The sequence below is a fragment of the Manis pentadactyla genome, chromosome 18 (genome assembly GCF_030020395.1).
Source record: "Manis pentadactyla isolate mManPen7 chromosome 18, mManPen7.hap1, whole genome shotgun sequence".
Classification (NCBI taxonomy): Eukaryota; Metazoa; Chordata; class Mammalia; order Pholidota; family Manidae; genus Manis; species Manis pentadactyla.
The window spans coordinates 28806564-28830022 of record NC_080036.1 but is presented as its reverse complement, the minus strand read 5'-3'; the positions used below and the strand labels follow the sequence as shown (position 1 = coordinate 28830022).

Here is a 23459-nt window from a genome sequence, read left to right as displayed (position 1 = left end):
TTCTAGAATTCTTGCACCTTGATCTCTGCTATATTGGTCTTTGGTTATCTCATTTTATTTAAAATTTCCACTTAGTTCATAAGACTCTGGCTTCCTATTTTTTCTTCCAGCTGTCTGATAGACTTTTCTTGTCCTGGCGCTTAACAGGCCGCCTCCTCCCCCTGAATGCCACATTCCCTGTGGTTCATTCCGTTGGCTCATTCTGCCCTTTATACAGAGGGCCCGTGTGTTCCTGTAGCACCACTTCTCTCTCATCACATTTTAGGTTGAGCTCTTTAGCCTGGATTGTTCTCAAGACCCATAGTTCTGATTGGCCTGTTGAATGAATATATCCAAGGCATATTAAACCCAACAGATTTAAAAACAGAACCCTTTCCTCATCTCCTGGGACTAATCTACTTCTGTCCCCTCCACCCAATTAGTCTATTTTTCCAACTAGACTCTAGTGTTCTCTTGGGATAAAGAACTATGTTTGGATGTTTTTATCTGTTTACTATGAGAGACCCCAGGACAGAAGGGTGCTTCATACTTGTAGCTCTCCTTTGGAAACCTCTCCACATTTTCTGTCTCTGAAGCCTTCATGTGATCTAACTCTGAGTCTCCGTTGGCCCCGTACCCTTCTAGTACTTACCATTCCCATTGCCACCACTAGTTCTGGCCTCCCTTGGATGAGTTTTTCAATCTGCTTTTCCTCCTCCCGGGTTCTTGCTTATTCAGACCCACCACTAGTGGGAGCTCCACCATGCTAGAGGTCCTGCTGCTCCCAAGACCTGTCCCTCTGACCCTTGGTCCTTGGGTCTTAGTGGGTGGCTGTATCCCCCAAGCTGAGTGGTGAGTTCTGGATGAGAGGGCCTTTTCCTAGATCCTTCCTACTCCCCCACTCCTCCACGCATACACGGAATGACTAGTAGGGTGCTGCTTGATTAAATACAGGAGTTTTAAGATGAAACTCAAACTTCCTTGGATTTCTGGAGTTGAAGAGGCTGAATTTAGTTCTGTTGATGAGGAGATTATGTCCACTCCATTATCCTGCTCATGTTGCTCTGTCTGAATTTGAGAAGGTCTCTTACTGCTAAAGCTTCTGAATGTTGCAGATGAAGCACTGAGAATACTATCTCCCTGTCCTTTATAAAAGACTCCCCATTACAGCTTCAGAGCAGTGGCCTGACCTGGTCTGTGTGTCTTCTCCTCTCTGTTTCTCAGGCTTCTTTGATGCAGAAGAAAGAGGAGATTTGGAGTCTGGGATCCTTGTGCTCTGTTAATTCGTTAACTTCGGTCAAGATTTTCAATTTCTTTCAGCATGTCTTTTTCTTTGTAATGTGAGACTGGCACAGGCTTGTAAATTCTCATGAGGATCAGAAGAAATTGAAGGCTTTAGACAGTTGCCCAGTAGGCCCTTTTCTTGCCCTTCCCATTTGGTCTTACTTACATTACTGTCCTTTTTCTGCAGTTACTGAAGGAGTGTCCTTTTCCCTATTCAAAGAGCAGTTATGTGCATTGGAGTCCATCTGTGCTCACACCCTCAGGACCTCTCAGTCTGTTGTTTGCCACACGTGCCATTCACCTCTGCTTGTAAATGTGATCATCTCTTCCCTGTGTTTAGACCTTTCCTTAGTACAGCACTCCCTCTATCAGCCAGCCTCCCCATCAAGCTTTTGTCCACAGGAGCCCTGTGTTTGCTGCCTTCCTCATCTTTTAGATCCTTGAGATCTGGCATCATGTGTTCCTCTGCCTTCTGCACACACTATTCTGAAACTCTTTTTACCAAGTTCCCTGTATTCCATGAAATCCTAGGGACATTTCTTAAGCCTTTTGGGATGTTAGCATTCTTGCAAGACCTTTGGGAAGTGCAAGTCCAATCACCTGCTCCATAAGGCAGTGGTTCTCAAACGTTTGGTCTTTGGGTCCCTTTACACTCCTAAAATTAGTGAGGATCTCAAGAGCTCTTGTGCATGTGCATCATATCTATCAATACTTACCCACTAGAAATTAAAAACTAAAAATTAAATTTATTTATTGATCATTTAAAAATAACAAATCCATTACATAGTAACACATAGTTGTATTTTCCAAAACAAAAATGAAGAGTGAGCATTCTTTTACATGTTTGCAAATTTCTTTAGTATCTGAATAGAAGGTGGATTTTCCTGTCTGCTTCTGTATTTAATTTGTTGCCATGCAGTTGTTTTGGTTGACTGCTTGAAGAAAATTTGGCCACTCAAAGATAGTTGGAAAAAGAAGGAATATTTTCATGGCCATTTTAGATAACTGTGAATATTTCTCTTTGATACTACACCAAAACTCAACAAGTGGTAACTTCTTAAAGGTTAGTTGCACCCTGGAACCTGAAGCCGTATAAATGTACTCTTCACACTCTATTGCACTAAAATGCCTTGGTTTGTCGTGCACTTAGGATGGATCGTTTCCCCCCTGATTTTATAACACCGTAATGTAATCATTTGGCAAATATTGCTTCACTGAGTTATGTAATATTGCAAATGTTGACACACTAGTTAATAGTACCACCATCCCATCAGAAAAGTCTTTAAGGTGTTGAATAAGGTGTCAGGCTCATGTGGTGGCAGATAGAGGTGGTCCAGAATTCTAGCTTTTTCTTCAAACTTCAAATTTTGTCATTGGTAACAAACACTGATTTTTTTTTTAAGTAACTGTCTTACATTGTTTTCAGGAGAATGGGTATTTGGCAAACAAAGTTGATAACCATAGTATGTCAGTTGTCTGTTCATGTAAAAACGTTACTTCCTGAAAAAACAGGCTAATTCTTCTTGAAACTCAGCTGCATACTTTTCTTTGCGCCAATCATACTTCTGTGCAAAGCAGATGGACTTCATGCTCACTTCCTGTTTGTCTCAGGATATTAAAGGCATGTACTGAAGGGTCAAGATTTAATAAAATTAGGTTTTACTGCTTACTCAAGGACATTTGTCAGTGAATCTGGCTTTTTCTGGGAAACGCAGCATGAAGAATATAGACACTATTTTTACAGTTTTTTTGCCTTGCCTTGATTACTGCAAAGGTGCCTGTGTGCCCGTTCTGCTTTTGTACCATCAGTGCAAATGTCAGCATAGCAAAAAGAGAAACTTAAGTCTTAAAGTTATGGATGCAGTTTTAAATTTCTGGACCTCTGAAAGGGTCTTTGGATCTCCATGGGTCCACAGACCTGGCTTTGAAAACTACTGCCACAGAATCGAGGCCCAGCCCCTTAGAGCAGGCAGAGCCCCTTGTGGTCTGCCTTCAGCTTAGTGGCCAAGTGTGATCTCTACTGGTCTATTCCTTGAACTTTTTAAAAACAGAGCAATAACATACGTACAGTAAAAGACACTAATTGTAAGTGCAAAGCTTGATCGATTTTTACATATTTATGTATTATTTTTATATTCCTAAGTAACTACCACACAGATCAAGACATGGAGCATTGCCAACACTCTGTAAGGTCCTGTGTGCCTTTTCCTGCTCGAGAGTTGTGCCCTCCCTCACCCCATAAACTCAGAGTTAACTGCTATTCTGACTTCTAATGTCATCACTTTGTGTTGCCTATTCTTGAACTTCTTACAGATTAAGTCATGAAGCATGTACTCTCTTGGGTCTGGCTTTTTTCCACTTACTTTAGTAACTGTGAGATCTCTACAACTTGCAGAGTTGTCCAGAAGTTTTTTTATTACTGTACATTACAGGTGTGAATAATTATCCATCTGCAGATGTTGAGATGCGAACAGTTTAATCATGCCTCTGCTTGTGGGTGTGCAGAAAAAGAGTTAACAACAGGCCTGCCTACCATCCTTTGGCTGATGTCTGAGAACTTGGATTTTGAGTTTACACCATTCCCAGAACTGGTAAGAGTGACTTATCTTACCTAAACTGTGCAAATAATGCGGCTTACACTGAATACCTGCTTTCCTCCTGGAGTCTGGAATTCTGATCTATTCCAGGCAGAGGCTGTCTGTCTGACTAGCCCTCAGTAAAAACCCTGGGTCCAGGTCTCTAACATGCTTCCCCTGTTGGCAGCATTTCCCATGTGTTAAGATTCATTGCTGGGGGAATCAAGCAGTTAAGCATGTCCTATGTGACTGCCCTGGAAGAGGGCTCTTGGAAGCCTGCGCCTGATTTCCCCCTGACTTTGCCCCATGCTCCTTCCCCTTTGCTGGTTTTCTGTATCCTTGGGCTCTAACAAACCTTGGCTGTGTGTGCTGAATACAACTAGATGCTGGGTCCTCCCAAGTCCCCCTTGCAAGTCATCTTGTTATGCTGAGTATGACTAAGAATGTGTGACTTGTACGTGCCTTTTCATAGTTCTATGGACTCATTCCTCCTGCATGTAGGAGCAGGACTGCACGTTCTGGCTCCTAGGAGAAGCCCCTTGCACCTTAAATCCTAGCACTCTGCTATTTCTGGCCGCCTAACCCGTTTTGTACCTCCCCTCCCTGCCCCTGTGCATGTTCTTTTGCCAGAATGCCCTGCTACCCCCATCATGCCTGTTTGGCAAAACCTTTTCGTCTCTTTACCTACCTACTATTATTTTGATATTTTTATTGTTGGGTGTACAAAATAGCATATAACTTACTCATTTATGTGCTTGTGCTCCCACTAGACCAACCCCTTGGGAGCAGGGACTGTCTCATTTAGCCTCTGTTCCTGGAATAGCCCCTGGCCTATGACGAGATGCAGTCACTGAGTGTGATTGTGATGGGCCCCTGAGTACCAGGTTATATTGTTCATGGGTTGTTTTTGTTCATATGAAGTTATTCCTGGTCCAGACTTAAAACCCCAAATCCTGAAATAATTTTGAGTGGACTAGAGCTTTAACAGTGAGAAGAGATAAAATTGTTGAGTGAATATTGATTTTGATCTTGTCTTAATGCTTAAGAAAGGAGTTACTGCCATTAATGGAGGTCGAGAGGGAGGTGGTAAAGATGCCTGTGACAGGAGTGTGATGCAGGTCTCCCTTTGCTGTGGCATCTGTATTGAGTACCTGCAGATGCAGGAGATACTGTGCCGGGTGCTGCTTAGGTAAGGCCTTGAAGGACCTTACAGTTCATCAGAAGCAGAGCTAACAGTGCGGTTTGAAAGGTAAGTGATGGCTATAATTACAGTGCCCATGTGTTCTGGATATTCTTGAGCAGTCCTGGTATTAAATACTCCCCCAATGTATTCGTGAACTTGTCCTAAAAATTATAGCATTTCCTTTCCAAACTGAGTTTATAGAGCAGAAAGAGTATTGGGCATTAGAGGTTTCCTGTGGAAACTGAAGAATAACCGAAAAATAAAAGGAGAGCCAAGAGAAAGGGGTTCTTGAATTAAATGAGTGCAGGGTAGTTGAGGATCACATCCACAGAGGCCAGATAAGACACACTTGAAGTATGGGCTGGGTTTGGCAATGACTACAAAGTCATTAATTTAGGAGCAGTTGTGTAAGATCTTTTTGTGGGACACGAGTCGTGCCGGCAGGATATTGTGGGGTTGACAGAGTGAACAGGAGGTTAAGAGGTAAAGGTTAAAAGGTTAAGAAGTAGAGGTTAAGTGTATTTCCTAGGAGGTTGGTAGTAGAGCAAAAGAAAGAAGGCAGTGACTTGGGAGGATGTTTTAAGTCAAGGATGATGTGGTGGTTTCTTCAGATGAGAGAGCCTTGAGCATGCCAACAGACTGATGGGAAAGAACCAGTAGAGAAGAGAGGACAGGTCATGAAGGAAGAGGAGTTGGCACCCTGAACCCTGTATGCGGGGATGGATTCACCTGCTCTTTCTGAAGGTCTCTGCAGCCTTATCTCCTTGATTCCTGGTGAAGCTTCCTGCTCAGCCCTGTTCCTGTACTTCCTTTCCTTGAATTTACTATGATCAGTATCCTCTTTGTGCATATTCTCTGCCTGTTAATGGTCTTTCTTTCAGTCTCTTTTGATCCTCACTTACCTAAATTTTGCTTTTTCATTATTCTCTAGCTTAAAAGTCTGAATTGTCAGACCATTCCAGATACTTTAATTTACTCCTCTCTCCTGTAGCATTATACCTGGTAGCCTAAGTGTCTTGATCTCTACTTACCTAACTGGATCTTTTTCTTTCTCCCACTTACCTACTTCTCCCTAGGGTAAGGATTGTATTTTATTTATCTCTGTAGTCTCAACATCTAACCTAACAAGGTTTTTAATATTTATGAAATACTGAATTGAGCTATGTGAAGCTGCCATTTTCTTGGTCAAATAAGGTAGAAGAATATGGACAATTTTATATGGACTAAGCTAATTTTTATTCCTTACATTGTTCTACAGAAGACTTGAGGTTGAAGTTCAGTTAAGAATGGACAAGTAAGAACCAAGAAAGAGTTAAACATAAAGAAGTATTTCTTAATAGCTGTAGAGTCCTTAAAGTTCGACCAAAAACTTGGCTTTGAGTGACCAGATGACCAAAGCAAACGTGGACATATGCCAAGAAGATTTACATTCTTCTCTATAAAGAACATAAGGAGGACATCAATTCATCAAACTGTAACATTTCCTAATCTCTGGTCTCAGTGACATTTTTCTAAGTGGGTGTTCATATATTGGCTGTTTAAAACTGTAGTGAACAGTGTCCTCAAAATCGTGAATATAAATGCTTCAGAGGTTTCGTTCAGCTTTGTTAGTATTTACTATAAAACTAAGGGCAAATTGCCAAAGTACATCTTAGAACCAGTTCTTTTAGGAGTCATCTAAATGTATTACATTCTGTTGCTCTGTCTAATTAAAAAACAATCTAAATGTTCAAGACAACTACTTTTAACTAAATAATTCTGATTAATTAGAAAATATTCTCAGAATATTTTTAGCATGAGCACAATTTGCTCTAGGAAAAGTGAATTCCAGTCCGTGGACCCAGGTTTAAAACTCAGGCTAGAGGAGTGAACAGTGTACCCTTCAGACGGTCTCCCGTAAACCTGCCAGCTGGTCAGCAGTAAGAGTCTTGAGGGTAGTGCCATGTAGGTGTTGTGTTGGTGATTAAAGGCAACAATAAAATCCACCCAGAGATGGTAGAGTTGACACTGATTTATGACAGTGAAATATCCCCAAACCAGGGTTGTGGCCTAAAGGATTGGCTGTCTTATCACCTGGTTCATCTGGGTTGAACCGTATCTGAAGACAAAGCGAGGTTTTCCAAATCAGGCAACTCTAGATTTGTTCTAGTATATAATAAGTATTACATTTTGAGATCTTATTCTTCAACTAGGAAACACAGCTATATGGTGTGGGTTAATATTTTTAAAGAGTTATGAGTGAAAATTTCAAACCACAAATGCAAAAAACTCGTTATGTGCTAACAAGTAAATAAGCTTCTTAATGCACTTGACTGGCATGAACAAGTTGAAAGTATACTTCTGACTAAGAGTGAATTTAACCAACTCTATGGAATTGGGGCACATCTGTCACTGCTAAGTTAGTTTATTGAGCATATCTAGGCATTTTATTTCTCATTACTACGAAGCCTATAGTGTAGGTGGTATTCCATTTTATACCTGAAGCGTCCAAGGCTCAGAGAAGATACCTAAGTGGTAAACTTAGTATTTATGCTCCAAAAGTAATTTTTTTAGGTATTATTACTCTTATTACCTGTATTCTTTCGGTGGGATACAGTGATTCACAGTTTGGGGAGGATTGTTCCCTTATGGAAAAGGAGAATGAATGCTTTTCTCAGACTTGTTTGTTCCCCCTGCCCTCCACCTGCCAGTTGAGGATTATCACCGTAGAAACCGCCGTTGCTTGATGGGAGCGTGGGAGTGTCAGCCTTATCTGTGGAAGAGGAGAAAACAGACCTGCTGTAAAATAGCTTATTGGAGATTTCTCATGAACCATTCTTTCCGCCAATACGTGGGCGTAACTAGTGTCATTTTGAGGCCCCTTTTAGCTGGTCAGTCTGAATTACTGGTTTTCGTTTCCGGTTTTGTCAGGTTACTCCGCCTGTTGGTCCGTGGTTCTCGGTGCTGGTAAGGTTTACCTTCACTTACAGGTCCCTGATCTGCCTTAAAGCCTGCTTTCCTGCCCACCATGAGAGACCAAAGAAAAATTAAAGAAAATTGCAGGTGATCTCACTTTATGACAAATGCCAGAAATAACAGTGAAACCTATCAGGCAATACTAGCCTAACCAATGGAAAAAAACTATTTTGCTCACAATAAAACACTGGTATGAACTCAGACCTATAAACTGATCAAAGTTAAGGTAGCATATACGGATGAATGGGTCGGGAAGTGTAGGTGTGGATAAAAGATTTCTATTCTGAAAATGAGAAACAGTGCATTTAACTGGAGAGTTTAAAAGGATTTCTGTATTGTATAGTAGGTTCACGTTTTAGGCAGTTCGATTTGTATCATGTCTTTAATCTTTTAATTAAGCTATTAAAGAATCAAATGTTTAGGAGATTAAACATGGAAGGGCCTGGAGTCTGCAAAGGAGTAGTTGGCCTAGGTCTTGAGTACATTTTTCTCCTTTAATGAGCAAATAGGTTCTTCAGGGATCCCTATAGTGGCTCTGACCTCTTGGAATAATAATAGTGATACTATTGATAGTCATTATTCATTTGTTCAGCACATAAGTGCCAAGTACTGTGCCAACCATGTTATGTGTGTAGATTCACAAAAAGCCCTGAGAGAGTATCACTACTTTTATCCCTGTTGTACATGTAAGGACACTGGTAGATATTTTCCCATCTCATATTGCTGGTGTTGATTTTTGTTTTTTTCTTCCAAATTAGTTAATCAAGGCAAACCTTTGGTACAGTTTGGGGTATGAATCAAACACTTCATTTACTTTTATTCTCATTACCCAGAGTCCTCTAGACATCTGATTTGGTATATCTGGAGAAGGGAAGGGAGGGAGGGAGACATTCCAGAAATTACTTGTCTTGAGTTTGAAGGTTATGATGTATATTTTTAATGGGACTGGGAGTGGGGCAGAGTTGGCCAGCCATATTCCTAAATTAGATTTTTTCATGCTGCTTGAAACAGCAAGATTCTTGGGCCTTCCCCTCCTCTGGTGGAGCGTATTTCCCAGAAGGCGTCCAGGTGTGCCCCTTTCCTCTGGACAGTGGCACTTTCCTCACTGGTCCTCCTGCCTCCCATCTTTCACACAGGTGCTCATGGTCTGCTTGCTTTCTGTCTCACATACACTTGTCATGTACTTGCCGTTAAGCGTGGGCAGGACCTGGGAATCCATGTATCTAGCACATCTATTACAGTAAATGAAAATTAGGTTAATTGTATATTAAGAGGGGCCTTTTAAAGTTTGGAAACCTGTGATGTAGAAGATAGTTCTTACTCCTGAGTGCGGCTTATGAGGCCTTCCTTCCTGTCTGTTCTCCCCTGTAATCCACACCACACTGGACCACTTTCGGCAGGGCGCCTCTGTTCTCTGTTCTCTGTGTCTTCAGACGTTGCTCTTACCTCCCTTCCGAGTGTGTTCTCACTCTCTTGTCCACTTGGCTTAGAGGACAGTGCATGTTCACAGCGCCTTGTCGCTTTTGTCATGGTTGTCTACTACATGATCAGGACTTGGTTCCCTTTCTAGACTTCAAGGATGTCTTTTGGTTGAGTCTGTCTAATCTGCCTATCTTTAGGGTACTCACTGTAGATAGCAGACAATTGGCTAATGTTAATTAGGCAGTGAATGAATGAAGATCATTCTGCCTAAGATAATCTGCCCTAAGATCAGCAGATAGATTATAAATGCTTGCATCCTAGCCTTGGTGAAGTTACCTCAGTGAAGTTGAGAATCATCTTAGATTATGTAGTTGTGAAAAGGGCCTTGTGACAGTCGATTAACATTTCTTAATGTGTCTGGAGGGCTTGGGAAAAGAACCTTGCAGGCCTATATTCTGGTCATTCTCACAGCTTGCAAAAAATACTGATCTTTTTAAGGTCTTTGAAAATAGTTTGGGACTCACGTTTTTCCCTTTAAAACCATTCTGCAGAGTTTATAAAACTGTAAATACTTCTAGTCATTCTCATCCCTACGTGGATTTTAATAAGCTAAACAAAGTGACACCAAGCTTTTTTTTTTTAAGTTTTGTTTTGAAGTGACCAGCTGTAGGATCTTAGGTGCTAGCTTCCTTACTTGGGCTGACTTTTGTTTATTTTCTCCAAGGTGATTGGGAATAATAGAACTGATGAGTCAGACTCCCTGTAGTGTATTCAGTCTATCAGCCAGTGTTTCATTGTTTACTATTGTCAGGCTTAGTTGTGGCGAGTGAGGGAGATTGCAGAGTGAAGAGTGGCACATAGAATTCTAACTAGGCACCAGGGGTGCTGGTCCTTACTGAGAGAGGGAACACCCAGAGAGCCACTCTTTGTGGGGATTGTGTTCATGATTGTGTGCCTGGGTGTGCTTCTTTCATCAGTAGTGTCTTACATGAGTTGTGTGTACTTTAGTGACTACATAGAATTGAACAGCTTACTTCCCTTTGTGATGTTTGTATCGCTTTTACCACGTCATCTTCTGTAATTACATCTTCAGTTGTAAAAATAGCAGCTACTATATACCAGGCACCAAGCTAAATGTTGTTTTTTTTTTTGAGAGGACATCTCTCATATTTATTGATCAAATGGTTGTTAACAACAATAAAATTCTGTATAGGGGACTCAATGCACAATCATTAATCAACCCCAAGCCTAATTCTCAACAGTCTCCAATCTTCTGAAGCATAACGAACAAGTTCTTACATGGTGAACAAGTTCTTATGTAGTGAATAAGTTCTTACATGGTAAACAGTGCAAGGGCAGTCATATCACAAACTTTCGGTTTTGATCATGCGTCATGAACTATAAACAATCAAGTCAGATATGATTATTCATTTGATTTTTATACTTGATTTATATGTGAATCCCACATTTCTCCCTTATTATTATTTTTTGAATAAAATGCTGAAGTGGTAGGTAGATGCCAGATAAAGGTAGAAAACATAATTTAGTGCTGTAAGAGGGCAAATGTAGATGATCAGGTGTGTGCCTGTAGACTAAGTATTAATCCAAGCTAGACAAGGGCAACAAAACATCCGCGGATGCAGAAGATTTCTCTCAAAACGGGGGGTGAGGTTCTAAGCCTCACCTCTATTGATCCCCAGTTTCTCACCTGATGGCCCCCCTGCGACTGTGCCTGTCTTAGGTTGTTCCTCCCTTGAGGAATCTTACCCGTCTCTGGCCAACCAGCTGTCTTCCGGGGCCATACAGGGAAATGTAAAGTTGGTGAGTGAGAGAGAAGCAATATTCTTTAAAAAGGTTAGCTTTTTACTTCTTTGCAGATTTATGCCCTGTGGCTTCTATGCCCAGCATTTGTCTTGAGGTATCTTTACCACTTGGAAGAATTATGATACTCGGTAATTTTCTATATGAGGCACGAATTCTACTAAAGGGTTGTAATTAGGAAGGAAGAAGAAAAGCTATAGAAGGAGCAGATGGAAGAAAACTTGGGACGATTGATTATTTCTTTGACATAACTTCTTGTAGAGTAACATAAGCATGTATAGGTTTTAACAAACTACTAATTAAATTGCATACACACATTAACAGAATAGGAATACAGCTACATAACCAAAGCAGACCTACAATTACCAGCCATATCCAGTGAAACCAAGAAAACCAGTTAGGTACCCTAGGCATTTGTGAACAAGCAATATGTTTTTATACATCTCAAAAGGTTGGTAGGTACTCTTCTCCGATTTCGCAGGTGGGGAAGCTGAGGCACAGAGGTTGGGCACCTGCCAATAAATGCAGAACCAAACTTTGTAAAGGACTGTATCGAGATATGACATATAACCATAAGGTCCATCTTTCAATACACAATTCAGTGATTTTTAGTATGTTCATAGGTTTACAACCATTACTACAATCTAATTTTAGAATATTTTCATCATCTCAAAAAGAAGCCTTGCACCCATTAGCCACTATTCCTAAGCCTCCTCTCCCTCTACCCCCTACCAGTTGAAGCCAACTAATCTACTTTAGATTTGCCTGTTCCAGGCAATTCATGTAAATGGGCTCATATAATATGTGGTCTTTTGTGAATGGCTGCTTTCACTGAATATTTTTGAAGTTTATCCGTGCCGTGCTAATTCCCGTACCTGTCCCATTAGATTAAAAGGTTCTTGAGACAAATTCTTACATTTGGGTTTCCCCTCTTACAGTTCTCTCGGGGTGCCTTGGTCATAGTAAGCATTCATGAAGTATTTTAATATATAGGCATGAAACCTGTGTTACTCTTAATAGAGAAAGGCGTCTGACATTTTTGTTTATCATAAAGGAGGTCAGAAAACCTAAGTACCTTTTCTCTGTCCAGGAAGAAGAAGCAGGACGGGTAAAAGGTTGCTGGGACAACCAGGAAGCACCTGCGCTCTCCACGTGCAGCAACGCCAGCATCTTTCGAAGGATAAATGCCATATTGGACAATTCTCTGGATTTCAGCAGAGTCTGCACTACACCCATAAACCGAGGAATTCATGATCATTTGCCAGGTGACTTAGAAAGCTTGGATACACTGGGCATGTATATGGAGCTGTTGAGGCAGCTTCCTTGTGAGGCCTGTGAAAAATGACCTTGCGTCTCTGGCAACTCTTGCCCCTTTTGTAGTTTACTTTGTAGATTGGGTCCCCCCTCTGGGTGAAGACTGCCTTTGATTATAATACAAAAAAAAAAATCTATCTTACAGTGCACTAGAAGTTTGGGTAGAAAAGGATAGATTAGAGGTGACAGGACTATACATAGAATTGTAAGGTAAGTCACATACGTAATTACAGATTCTCTGGCAGCCATATTTAAAAATTTTTAAGGTGAGATAAACATTTTATCTAATGCAACATGTACAAAATATGTCAATATATCATAAATGTAAAAGCTATTAATGAGATTTTTTTTGTTATAAGTACTAAGCGCTTGAAGACTTCAAAATCCAGTTTATACAACACAGCCAGCTCAGTTTGAACTAGCTGCATTTCAGGCGCTTGGTAGCCGCAGGTGAAGAGTGCCTGTGTACTATACAGTGCAGCTCTGAATATGTTAACTGCTTCTGCACATGAATGTAAGTCAACCAACATTTAATTTTTATGATATTTAGGATATTCCACAGAATAGTGGAGGGAGAGGGTATCATCTCCTGAAGACAACATTTCACAAGGAGGCTTGGCTGTCCTAAGTGTTTCATAATCTTTTGTGGGAGTTGCAGCATGTTAGAAGAATGTTGATGGAATGTTTTTGAGTTATTTTTGATTAAAGTAAATGTATTTTTAATTTTTTAAATGGACCTTGAGAAAATTTGGCAATGGGGATTCTCAGAACATGGACTGGCAATTACTCTTTTTTAGTTATAAATTATTTGGTTTTTTAACATGGCTTTGGAAATAATTCCCACAGAGATGCAGGAATGTGTAAACATAAATAACTAAATGATTGAGTGGGGAAGACGACCTGTGGCAATTGTAGAATTTGTTTCTACTAAATTGTAGGGGGGCAGATGGGAGAAGGATCTGGGAGGATCTTCTCGCTGGTGGGTCTTACCACTTCCAGCTTCCAAAAAGTGTATCTGTAGTATTTTCTGTTAATCAGAGTAAATCATGAACTAATAACCTTATTTTCCTTTAGCTTATGCTGATTAAAAATACAGAGATTCTACTTCATTCTATAACTGAATGAATTATATTCCAGTAAGAATGATAATCAACGATGGCTTAAATCTCACTAGGTTGGAAGCTTATAGTTTATAGCAAAGTATTTTTCAGCTAAAGGTGGGTTGTTTAACTAAGGGGAAGAAGCCATGGTTAGTGAGGGAAGAGCTTCAAGGTGTGTACGTTTGCAGTTGGCTGGGGAGCCCAGGGGCCTCGCTGGTCAGTGCCAGGCTCTGGTGAAGGTGTTGACACTGCACTCTACCCAGGTCAGTAGCTGGTCCAGCTACAGGGTATTGAGTTCTTGGTCTCTTCAGATCCTTCTCAGGGCACACATCCAAGAGAAGCAGTGGGAAGAATACCTTGGAGAGGTAAGGAAGCCTGGGTTCCAATGTTGAGCTTGCACAGTGAGATAAAGTAGTACATTTTCCCAGCTGTAGGACAGGATAACACTGTACAGTCAGCCTCACAGGGTCTCCTGGGGCCCAGGTGAGGAAGTGGTACTGCAGTGTTAAGGGACCTCAAGAACTGTGGAAAGGTCTTGGTCAAGGCAGCTGGTGTTCTGAGCTGTTGCACATAACTAGGCTCTCCTGTATGGTCAGCACTATGCCCCCACCTGAGCTGCTGGTTCAGGGCTGTGAGTCTGTGACCTTAAGTGGTGCAGCAGGGCCACACGGCCCATAGCAGAGAGTGGCTTTGCCAGGTTCCCCCAGCAGGAACTCCTGATAGATCAGGCGACAGAAAAACCAACCCATGGCTAATGAGGAACTGCACCTAGGTATGTATTTTCTGTGAAGAACTTTAAGAAATAACCTGAATTAATCGTTTCTCATCAAAAGTAGTTTTGGTTCCTAAGAAAATAATCAGTTCTTAAGTTTTTACAATTCTGATTATCACACAGCATTATAACTTTAGGAAAATATTGCAACAGAAGGTTAAATAACCACAAAATGGAATCCTCTACAGCATTCAGAACATTCAGTGCAGCGCAGCCGTACATACAATGGAATGTCCTGCAGTCATTAAATAGGATGCTCGTAGAAGACTACTTAATGGTGTGGAAAGATAATCACAGTATCTGAAATGAAAAAGCAAAGTACAAAGCATAAGACATGCCTTATGGGCGTAGAAAAGATGATAGACGTGAATGTAGCAGTGAAGGTGTTAAGGGTTTTTTTTCTTTATTTGTGTTTTTCCCCACTAGTTCTTCTTTAAAAACATGTTTTATAATAAAAACAACAACTTTTTAAAATGGCATATCCTACCACAGTGTTGACATTGCTGTTTGTATTTTGTATAGATCACATTTTAGTCCCACAACTTGTTTTATATAGGTGACCTAACTTTGCCGTAGTTATGACCATTTACACATTTTTTTCATTTGAACAAATACTTGAGTTAAGTCACTTGCAGGGCTTTATGGCAGCTGGGACAGAAGATTTCACTGCATGGTACGTAGTGACAGTGGTAACAGAACTATACACTCGGTTGATAAGGTGTCCCTGGAGGAGTACTGTGACCGTCAGAGGGGAGTGGATGTATCGGTCAGGGAACCGGGAGCTTGGTTTGTGTGAAACAGCATTTGAAATAGGCTTTGAAGAGAAACTTAGTGTGACTGGATGTTGAGTAGATTTTTTTTTCCTGTTTCTTCAGCATTAGCCATTAGGGTCCATAGCTAAGAGGAGAGATGTCATATGACCTGTGGTGCAATGAGAGTCCCAAACATTTGGGGCCAGCTGCCTACCAAGAGGCCACAGAGCTGGCTCTGCTCCCACAGACCTTATCCCAGCCCTTCCCTCGTCTGTAGGAGACCACACAGGAAGGAAGCACGTGAGGTGATGCCTTCCTCCCCAGAGTGCAAGTGGGATGCCCACTCCTCTGTCAAACCAAGCAAGGAGAGTGTGTTCCGGGTAAGCATTTGTATCAACTGAGTGCTTCCAAGGAGGGCAAGACTGAGTCGCTAGTTGGCAGCGGACTTGCTGTCTGCCTTTGACTAAGTAGAGGTGGAAGAGAAGCTGAGAGGAGGGCGGCTGCAGCTGTCTGAATTCCCACCAATTGGCGTGCAGGGAAATTACGACTTCCCGTGGGTTGGGGGGCTCTGCAGAAGGTTGCACCTCTTTGGCTAGTATCCCGCCAAGGAGGCCCTTGTAGCTTGAGGGGTGGTGGGAGCTGGGATGGGGCTGAATCTCCTACCCAAGCAACTGTGTGGTGGGGAAGTACTGAACACCCTTCCTGACAAGGCTGCCTGCCACCTAGAGGGCCCTTGCCGCACTGTCGTTCTTTAAGCCATAATCTGCTGATGCTGTGGTAAAGGGAGGAGATGAGCTGTAAATGGACATGTGACAAAAGCATAAATGGACTGAGTTTTATTAATAGTGTCTGTAAAAGTGTGATAAGACATTTTTTAGGGAATCTTAACTACTAGGTGGGGTAGGTAGATTAAATACATAGTATGGCTGGGGGCAGTGACAAGAGGAGAAAGTTTTAAGTTCATTCACTGAGAGGAAACTTCTCATGACCAGTTAAAATTGCTTGGAGGTTTGGAAAAGGGATAGATTAGCCAATATAGTTCAAAGTAAATAGGTGTGAGACTGAAATGCTGATTAAAATACTTTATATCTAAGTATAATGCAGATACAGAAAAGTATGTATCATAAGAGCTCACACTTTCTCAAACTGAACACAGCCATGTATATATGTAAGTATATAGTTGTAGCTCAATATTAAATTTCTGACTGAGATGGTCTGTCCCCCCCCCTGCCGCCCACCACTGCCAAGGATCATAAACAGTATCACTAAATTAGCTGAAAAGCTATTCTGAAACAAAGTTTAATAATTCAGTCCCAGCCAACAGTGGACAGGCAGTCTGTTTCTCACAAAATAAAATTACTGTGGAAACTTAATATATGGCTTTAACAATAAAGTGATAAAAATTCAGCTTTTTTATCAAAGTATAGCTTAGGTACAGAAAAGTATGCAATGATAAATATGCAAATTCAATGAATTTTCACATTTTCATCATGTGTATTCACTCAAATCTACAGGCAATACCCCAGAAGCCCCCTAGCAACCCTAGCCTCTAACCATGCCACCTTTAATTGCATAGATTTGTTTTGCCTGTTTTGAACTCATGTAAATAGAATCTTAGGTACGTACTCTAGCTGTGAGGGTCATCCATATTGCAGCCAGTGGTTGTGGGTCACTCATGCATTACTGAACAGTGTTCTGCTGTGTGAGTATAGTCATGCTTATTCATTCTGCTATTTGTCGGCATTTGGGGCCATAATGAATAGTGCTGCTATGAATATGTCCTGCTGATCACATTTCTACTGGGTGTACTCAGAGGAGAGAGTGTTGGGCTGTAGGGAACACATGAAGTCAGCTTTAATACATGGCCTGTTTCTCAGGGGTTGCGCCCGTTCGCACTACGGCAGTGCAGGATTGTTTGGTTTGTTCACGTTCTCTCTGGCATCCTTTGCACTTCGGCCATTCTGCTGAGTGTGTAATGGTATCTCCGTGGTGGTTTTAGTATTCATTTTCCTGATGACTAGTGAAGGTGAGCACCTTTTCATAAGTTTATTGGCCTTCAGATATCCTTTCTCCTGAAGTGCCTCTTCAAGGCTTATACTCATTTTCCTTTAGGGTTATCTGTCTTTTTCCTTTTGACTCATAGCAGTTCTTTATGTATTCTGCATATGAATTTTTCAGGAGATTTTTATCTCCTAATCTGTGGCTTGTCTTTATACTCTTAATTGGTATCTTTTGAATAACAGAAAATTTAAATTTTAATGAAATCCCGTTCATTGACTTTGCCATGATGGTTAATGGTTAAGAAGTGTTTGCCTATTCCAAGATCATGAAGATAATCTGTTTCATTTAAACTTTATTGTTTTACCTTTCATGCTTATATTTGCAACCCATCTGGAATTTAATTTTGTACGTGGTGTGAGGTACAATGTCAAGATTCATTTTATTCCACATGGCCAGCAAGTTGACCCAGCAGCATTTCGAAGAATACATCCCTTTTCAGTGCACCATTGTCACCTTTGTCGTGAGTCAGGCATCTGTAATATATGCGCGCATTTGTTTCTAGTGTCGTTTTATTCCATTGATCTATTTGTCTGTCCTCGTAGTGAAGTCCTCTATTTTAGTCCTTCATAATTCTTGTTTTTTCTTTATTTTTGCATTTTTATATCAATCATAGATTCAGTTGTCAGTCCTTTTCCCTTCTGCCACCTCTGCTGGTATTGTGATTGAAAGTGCATTGAATCTGTGAATCAATTTGTAAAGAATTGATTTGTTGACAACAAGTCTTCAGTTCATGCTGCTGGTAAATCCTTTTGTTTGTCAGGTCATCTTTAATTTTTCCCTATGTTTTGTGGACGTCTTGAACATCTTGTTTTAGGTCTATCTCTCGGTCTTGATGGGCATCTAATGCTATTATAAATAATAATTTAGAGTCAATCTTTGCTTGCTGCTGCCTGAAAGTCCTCTCCTGCTGGGTTCCCGAGCTGGGTGTACGGACTTGGGGTACTTGGGTCCCACTTACATGAAATTTAAGTTCATGGTGTTATGTCTCTAAATATTCTGTAGTTTAGGGCTTTCACTGTTTGTATTTTGTTGATCCATGTGGTTTTTGGAGGGTATATGGAAAGACTTGGACTTAGGTAGTTGCCAGTTTCCTACAGGAACCAGGAAGTCTGATCTACTGATTTTGTTTGAAAAAAATATGTGCATGCATACACCTGTATATTGGCAAAATATATACCAAAAAATTAATACAAATTAACAATGTACACACCTATTAGAAGTCTGAAATTAAGACTGACCTTACCAAGAATTGACAAGAATGTAGAAGACCTTAAACTTTCATAAACTGTTGGTAGGAATGTAAAATGGTACAGCCATTTAGAAAACAGTGTGGTAGAGTCCATATGACCCAACAATTATAATCTTAATACTTTTTTAAAACTTTCATTTAGAATAATATTTGATTCATAGAAAAGTTAGGAAGATGATACCAAGAGTTCTTGTGTATTCCACACCCAGTTTCCCCTAGAAGAATGTAAGATTGTTAACATCTTACATTAATTTGGTGCATTTGTCACAACTAACGAACCATTATTGATATAATCCATATTTTATTTGGGTTTCCTTAGTTTTTTGCCTAATGTCCTTTTTCTATATCAAGACCCCATCCAGAATAGCATACAACATTTATTCCCTGTGTCTCTGTAGGTTACTCTAGATATTCCCTGTTTGATCACCTGGACAGTGTTGGGGAGTACTAAGCACACCCAAAAGAAACGAAGGCATATGTCCATACACAGACTTGTACACAGATGTTGATAGCCTCTTTATCATAGCCAAAAACTGGAGACAGCCCCAATGTCCATCAACAGATAAATGGATAAACAAAAATGGTATGTCCATACAAAAGAATATTATTTATCGAAGCATGCCACAGCATGGATGAATCTCAGGATAATTATACCCAGTGCAAGAAGCCTGACAAAGAAGAGTATATACTATAAATATAATTCCATTTACTTAGAATTATAGAAAATTCAAACTCATCTGTAGTGACAGACAGCAAAGTCATAGTTTTTCGGGGAGAGGGGTACAGGGTGCTGGTGGGGAGGGATTGCAAAGGTCATGAAGAGACTGGGGGATGGTGGATATATTCATTATCTCGATGGTCGTGATGGTTTCATGGACATAACATTGAAACATCAAAATTCATACTTTAAATTTATGTAGTTTATTATATGTCATGCTTCAGTGAAGCTGTCAATTTTTAAAACTGGTTGTCTCTGGTGTTTTGTACAGTGTACTTGTTTTGCTTTTGTAGAATTCTTAATTAGTAAATATTTCAAAATAGAAGATCAGAATGTTAATTATCCTTGTGTACCTACCACCTTTAAAAAATGTTAAGATTTTGATGTTTGATTTATACCTTTTCTTAAGCAATATAAAACATCAAATAAAAATTTATTTAATTTTATTCTCCTCCCCCCATTCTCTCTTCTAGAAGTAACAATTCTCCTAAAGTCAGTGTAGTTCCTGTATACTTTCATGTATGTGTTCATAAACATTGTTTTGCATGTTTAAACTCTTTAATGCAAATAAAACATTAGGAAAGTACACAACTAAGTATACAGTGGGGGTGAATTCTCAAAAAGAGAATAAATAAGCCCAGGTAACCACAGCTCAAATCATGTTACTGGTACCTAAAAAGCTCCCTTTTACCTTCTTCTAAATGCTGTATATTTAAACTTTACATAAATAGTACAACATACTATCTTCCTGGTATTTGTTTTTTTCCCATGTATCATTAGACAGTTGACTCTTGATCAATACAGGGGTTAGGGGCACCCACCTCCCCCATGCAGTTGAAAATCCACATGTAATCTTTGAGTCCCCCGAAACTTAACTACTAATAGCCTATGTTGACTGGAAGCCTTACCAAGAACATAAACAGTTGGTTAACAGATATTTTGAAGGCTATATATATTATTTACTGTATTCTTATAATAAAGCTAAAGAAAAGAATGTTCTTTCAAATTGTTGCAAATCTCAAAATTTTCCAATGTGTTTATTGGGAAAAAAAAATCGGTGGGAAAGTGGACTCATGCAATTCAGTTCCATGTTATTCAAGGGCCAACTGTACAATGTTTACCAAATTCCCTACTGTTATAATTTAGGTCTGTTCCATGTTGTGCTATTATAAAAAGTGTTTTGGAGGACATCCTTGTGTGAATATAGCAAGAATTTCTTTAGCACCTGTACCTAGAATTGGATTGCAGAGTAATTGAGTACAAAGGCGTACCTCATTTATTGCACTTCTTTACTGCACCTTATTTCTTGAACTTCACAGATGCTGCAGTTTTTACAAATTGAAGGTTAATGGCACCCCTCCATCCAGAAAGTCTGTTGGTACTAATTTTCTAACAGCATCTCCTCATTCCTGGCTCTGCATTACATTTTGGTAATTCTCACAATATTTTGAACTTTTTCATTAATTCACTTTGTCATGGTGATGATCTGTGATCAGTGAGTGCTCTTTGATGTTACTATTGTAATTGTTTTGGGGTGCCACAAGCCATGTTCAAGTAAGACAAGAACCTAAGTGACAAATATGTGTGTTCTGACTGCTGCAATGATGAGTGGTTCCCTGTCTGTCTCCTTTACCTTGGGCCTCCCTATTCCCTGAGACACAACAATATTGAAATTAGGCCAGTTAATAACCCTACAGTGGCCTCTAAGTGTTCAAGTGAAAGGAAGAAGTCACATGTCTCTCACTTTAAATGAAAAGCTAAAAATGATTAAGCTTAGTGAGGAAGGCATGTCAGAAGCCCAGGATAGGCCCAAAGCTAGGCCTCTTGTGCCAGTCAGCCAAGTTGTGAAGGAAAGGAAAAGTTCTTTAAGGAAATTAAAAGGGCTGCTCCAGTGAATATACGAGTGATAGGAAGTGTAGCAGCCTTGTTGCTGATACGTAGGCAGTTCTAGCGGTCTGGATAGAAGCTCAAATCAGCCCCAATATTCCCTTAAGTCAAAGCCTAATCCAGAGCAAGGCCTTAACTCTTCAATTCTGTGAAGGCTGAGAGAGGTGAGGAGGCCGCAGATAAGCCTGAAGCTGGCAGAGGCTGGTTCATCAGGCTTCAGGAAGGGAGCCGCCTCCATACCATAAAAGTGCAAGAGGAGCAGCAGGTGCTGGTGGAGAAGCTGCAGCAAGTTATCCAGAAGACCCGGCTGAGATCATTGATGAAGGTGCCACGCTAATCAACAGACTCTCAGTGTGGGTGAAACAACCTCCTACTGGAAGATGCCTTGTAGGACTTTCATTGCTAGAGAGGAGGTGTCAGGGCCTGGCTTCAAAGCTTTAAAGGACAAGCTGACTGTCTTGTTAGGGGCTGATGCAGCTGGGGACTTCAAGTCTGAAAATCCTCGGGCCCTTAAGAATTATGCTAAATCTACTCTGTTCCATAACTGGAACAACAAAGACTGGATGACAGCACATCTCTTTACAACGTGGTTTTTATACAACTCAATATTTACTCTTGGGACCTGCTTAAAAAAAAAAGAGTCCTTTTAAGATACCACTGCTCCCTGACTATGCACCTGGTCACCCAGAAGCTCCAGTGGAGATGTGCAGTGAGATTCAGGTTATTTTCTTGCCTGCTAAACACAGCATTCTGCAGCCTACGGATTAAGGAGTAATTTCACCTTTCAAGTCTTACTATTTTAGAAATACATTTCATTAGGCTATAGCTGCCATAGATGGCGATCTGGGCAGTCAATTGAAAGATTTCTGGAAAGGATTCATCATTCTAGATGCCATTAGGAACATTCCGGATTCACGGAAGAGGTCAAAATACCAACATTCATAGGAGTTTGGAAGAAGTTGGTTCCAACCCTCCTGGATGACTTTGAGGGGTTCAAGACTTAACTGTAGATGTGGTACAAATAGCAAGAGAATTAGAAGTGGAGCCTGAAGATGGGACTGAATTGCTACACTCTCATGACAAAACTTGAATGGATGAATAGTTGGTCCTCATGGATGAGCAAAAAAACAGTGGTTTCTGGAGATGGAATCTACTAGTGATGGTGCTATGAGGATTGTTGAAATGACAAAGGACTTAACGTATCACATAAACTTAGTTGCTAAAGCAGTGACAGGGTTTGAGAGGACAGACTCAAATTTTGAAAGGCGTTCTACTGTGGGTAGATCAGTATTGCGTGCTACAGAGAAATTTGTGAAAGGAAGAGTCTTATCAATGTGGCAAACTTCATTGGTGTCTTATTTTAAGAAATTGTGACAGCCAACCTACTTCTCAGTAGTCATTACCCTGATCAATCAGCAGCCATTAATATGGAGGTAAGGCCCTCCACTCCAGCAAAAAGATTGACTTGTTGAAAACTTAGGAAGGAGCCAAGATGGTGGTGTGAGTAGGACAGTGGAAATCTCCTCCCCAAAACATATATATTTTTGAAAATATAACAAATACAACTATTCCTAAAAGAGAGACCAGAAGATATAGGACAACAGCCAGACTACATCTACACCTGTGAGAATCCAGCGCCTCGCAAAGGGGGTAAGATACAAGCCCCGGCCCGGTGGGACCCGAGCGCCCCTCCCCCCAGCTCCTGGCAGGAGGAGAGGAGTCGGAGCGGGAGGGAGACAGAGCCCAGGACTGCTAAATACCCAGCCCTAGCTGTCTGCACCAGAGCGCAGACACAGTGTGTGGTGTGCTGGATACTAGGGAAATGGGACAGCAAAACCTGCAAGTGGGTCCCCACAAGTGGCGCCCCTGGGACAAAAAAGCGAGTGCTTTTTGAGAGTCTTAAAGGGACAGGGACCCTACAGCTGGACAGAAGCGTCCCAGCACACTCAGCCCCACAGCTGGGAATCCCGGGGAACTCCAGGCACCCTAACCCCCTGGGCGGCAGCACAGCTCTGAGGCCCCTCACGGTGATAAACAGCCTCCCGCCTGTTCCCCCTCAGCGTGGCCCCGCCATAGCAGAGCAGCAGCCTGAAAGCGGCCACGCCCACAGCAACCGCCCAGAGCTTACTCCGCAGTGGCCCAGGCAAGAATCAGAGACCCGTCTGCACGCAGCTGCCCTGCACAAGCCCCTAGGGGTCGCCGTTCTCTCAGGAAAGAAGGCCAGGAGCAAGTGGAAAGGGACTCGGTTCTCCCAGCTGACAAACGTGCCAACTGCCTACGACTACCTCTATTGCTATGAAAAGGCAGAAGAATTTGATACAGACCAGACTAATCGAGACATCCTCCCCTAAGAGGGAATCTGGGGAGATAGATTTAACCAATCTTC

The 23459-nt window shown here is 41.1% G+C and overlaps 1 protein-coding gene across 5 annotated transcripts in view; it reads left to right on the top strand.

The window, feature by feature from the left end:
* Positions 1 to 23459, top strand: part of CPEB1 (cytoplasmic polyadenylation element binding protein 1) — a 101395-nt gene that overhangs the window by 5603 nt on the left and 72333 nt on the right. For 3 of the 5 annotated variants that reach the window (XM_036931917.2, XM_036931915.2, XM_036931922.2), the window contains exon 2: positions 12311 to 12485. Coding sequence is in view for 3 of the 5 variants with exons in the window: in XM_036931915.2 (XP_036787810.2) it covers positions 12311 to 12485 (175 nt within the window). In the remaining 2 variants the exon portion in view is untranslated. Of the gene's footprint in view, positions 1 to 3695; positions 3855 to 12310; positions 12486 to 23459 lie in introns of all 5 variants that reach the window. The other 2 variants (XM_036931916.2, XM_036931914.2) reach the window with 1 other exon arrangement.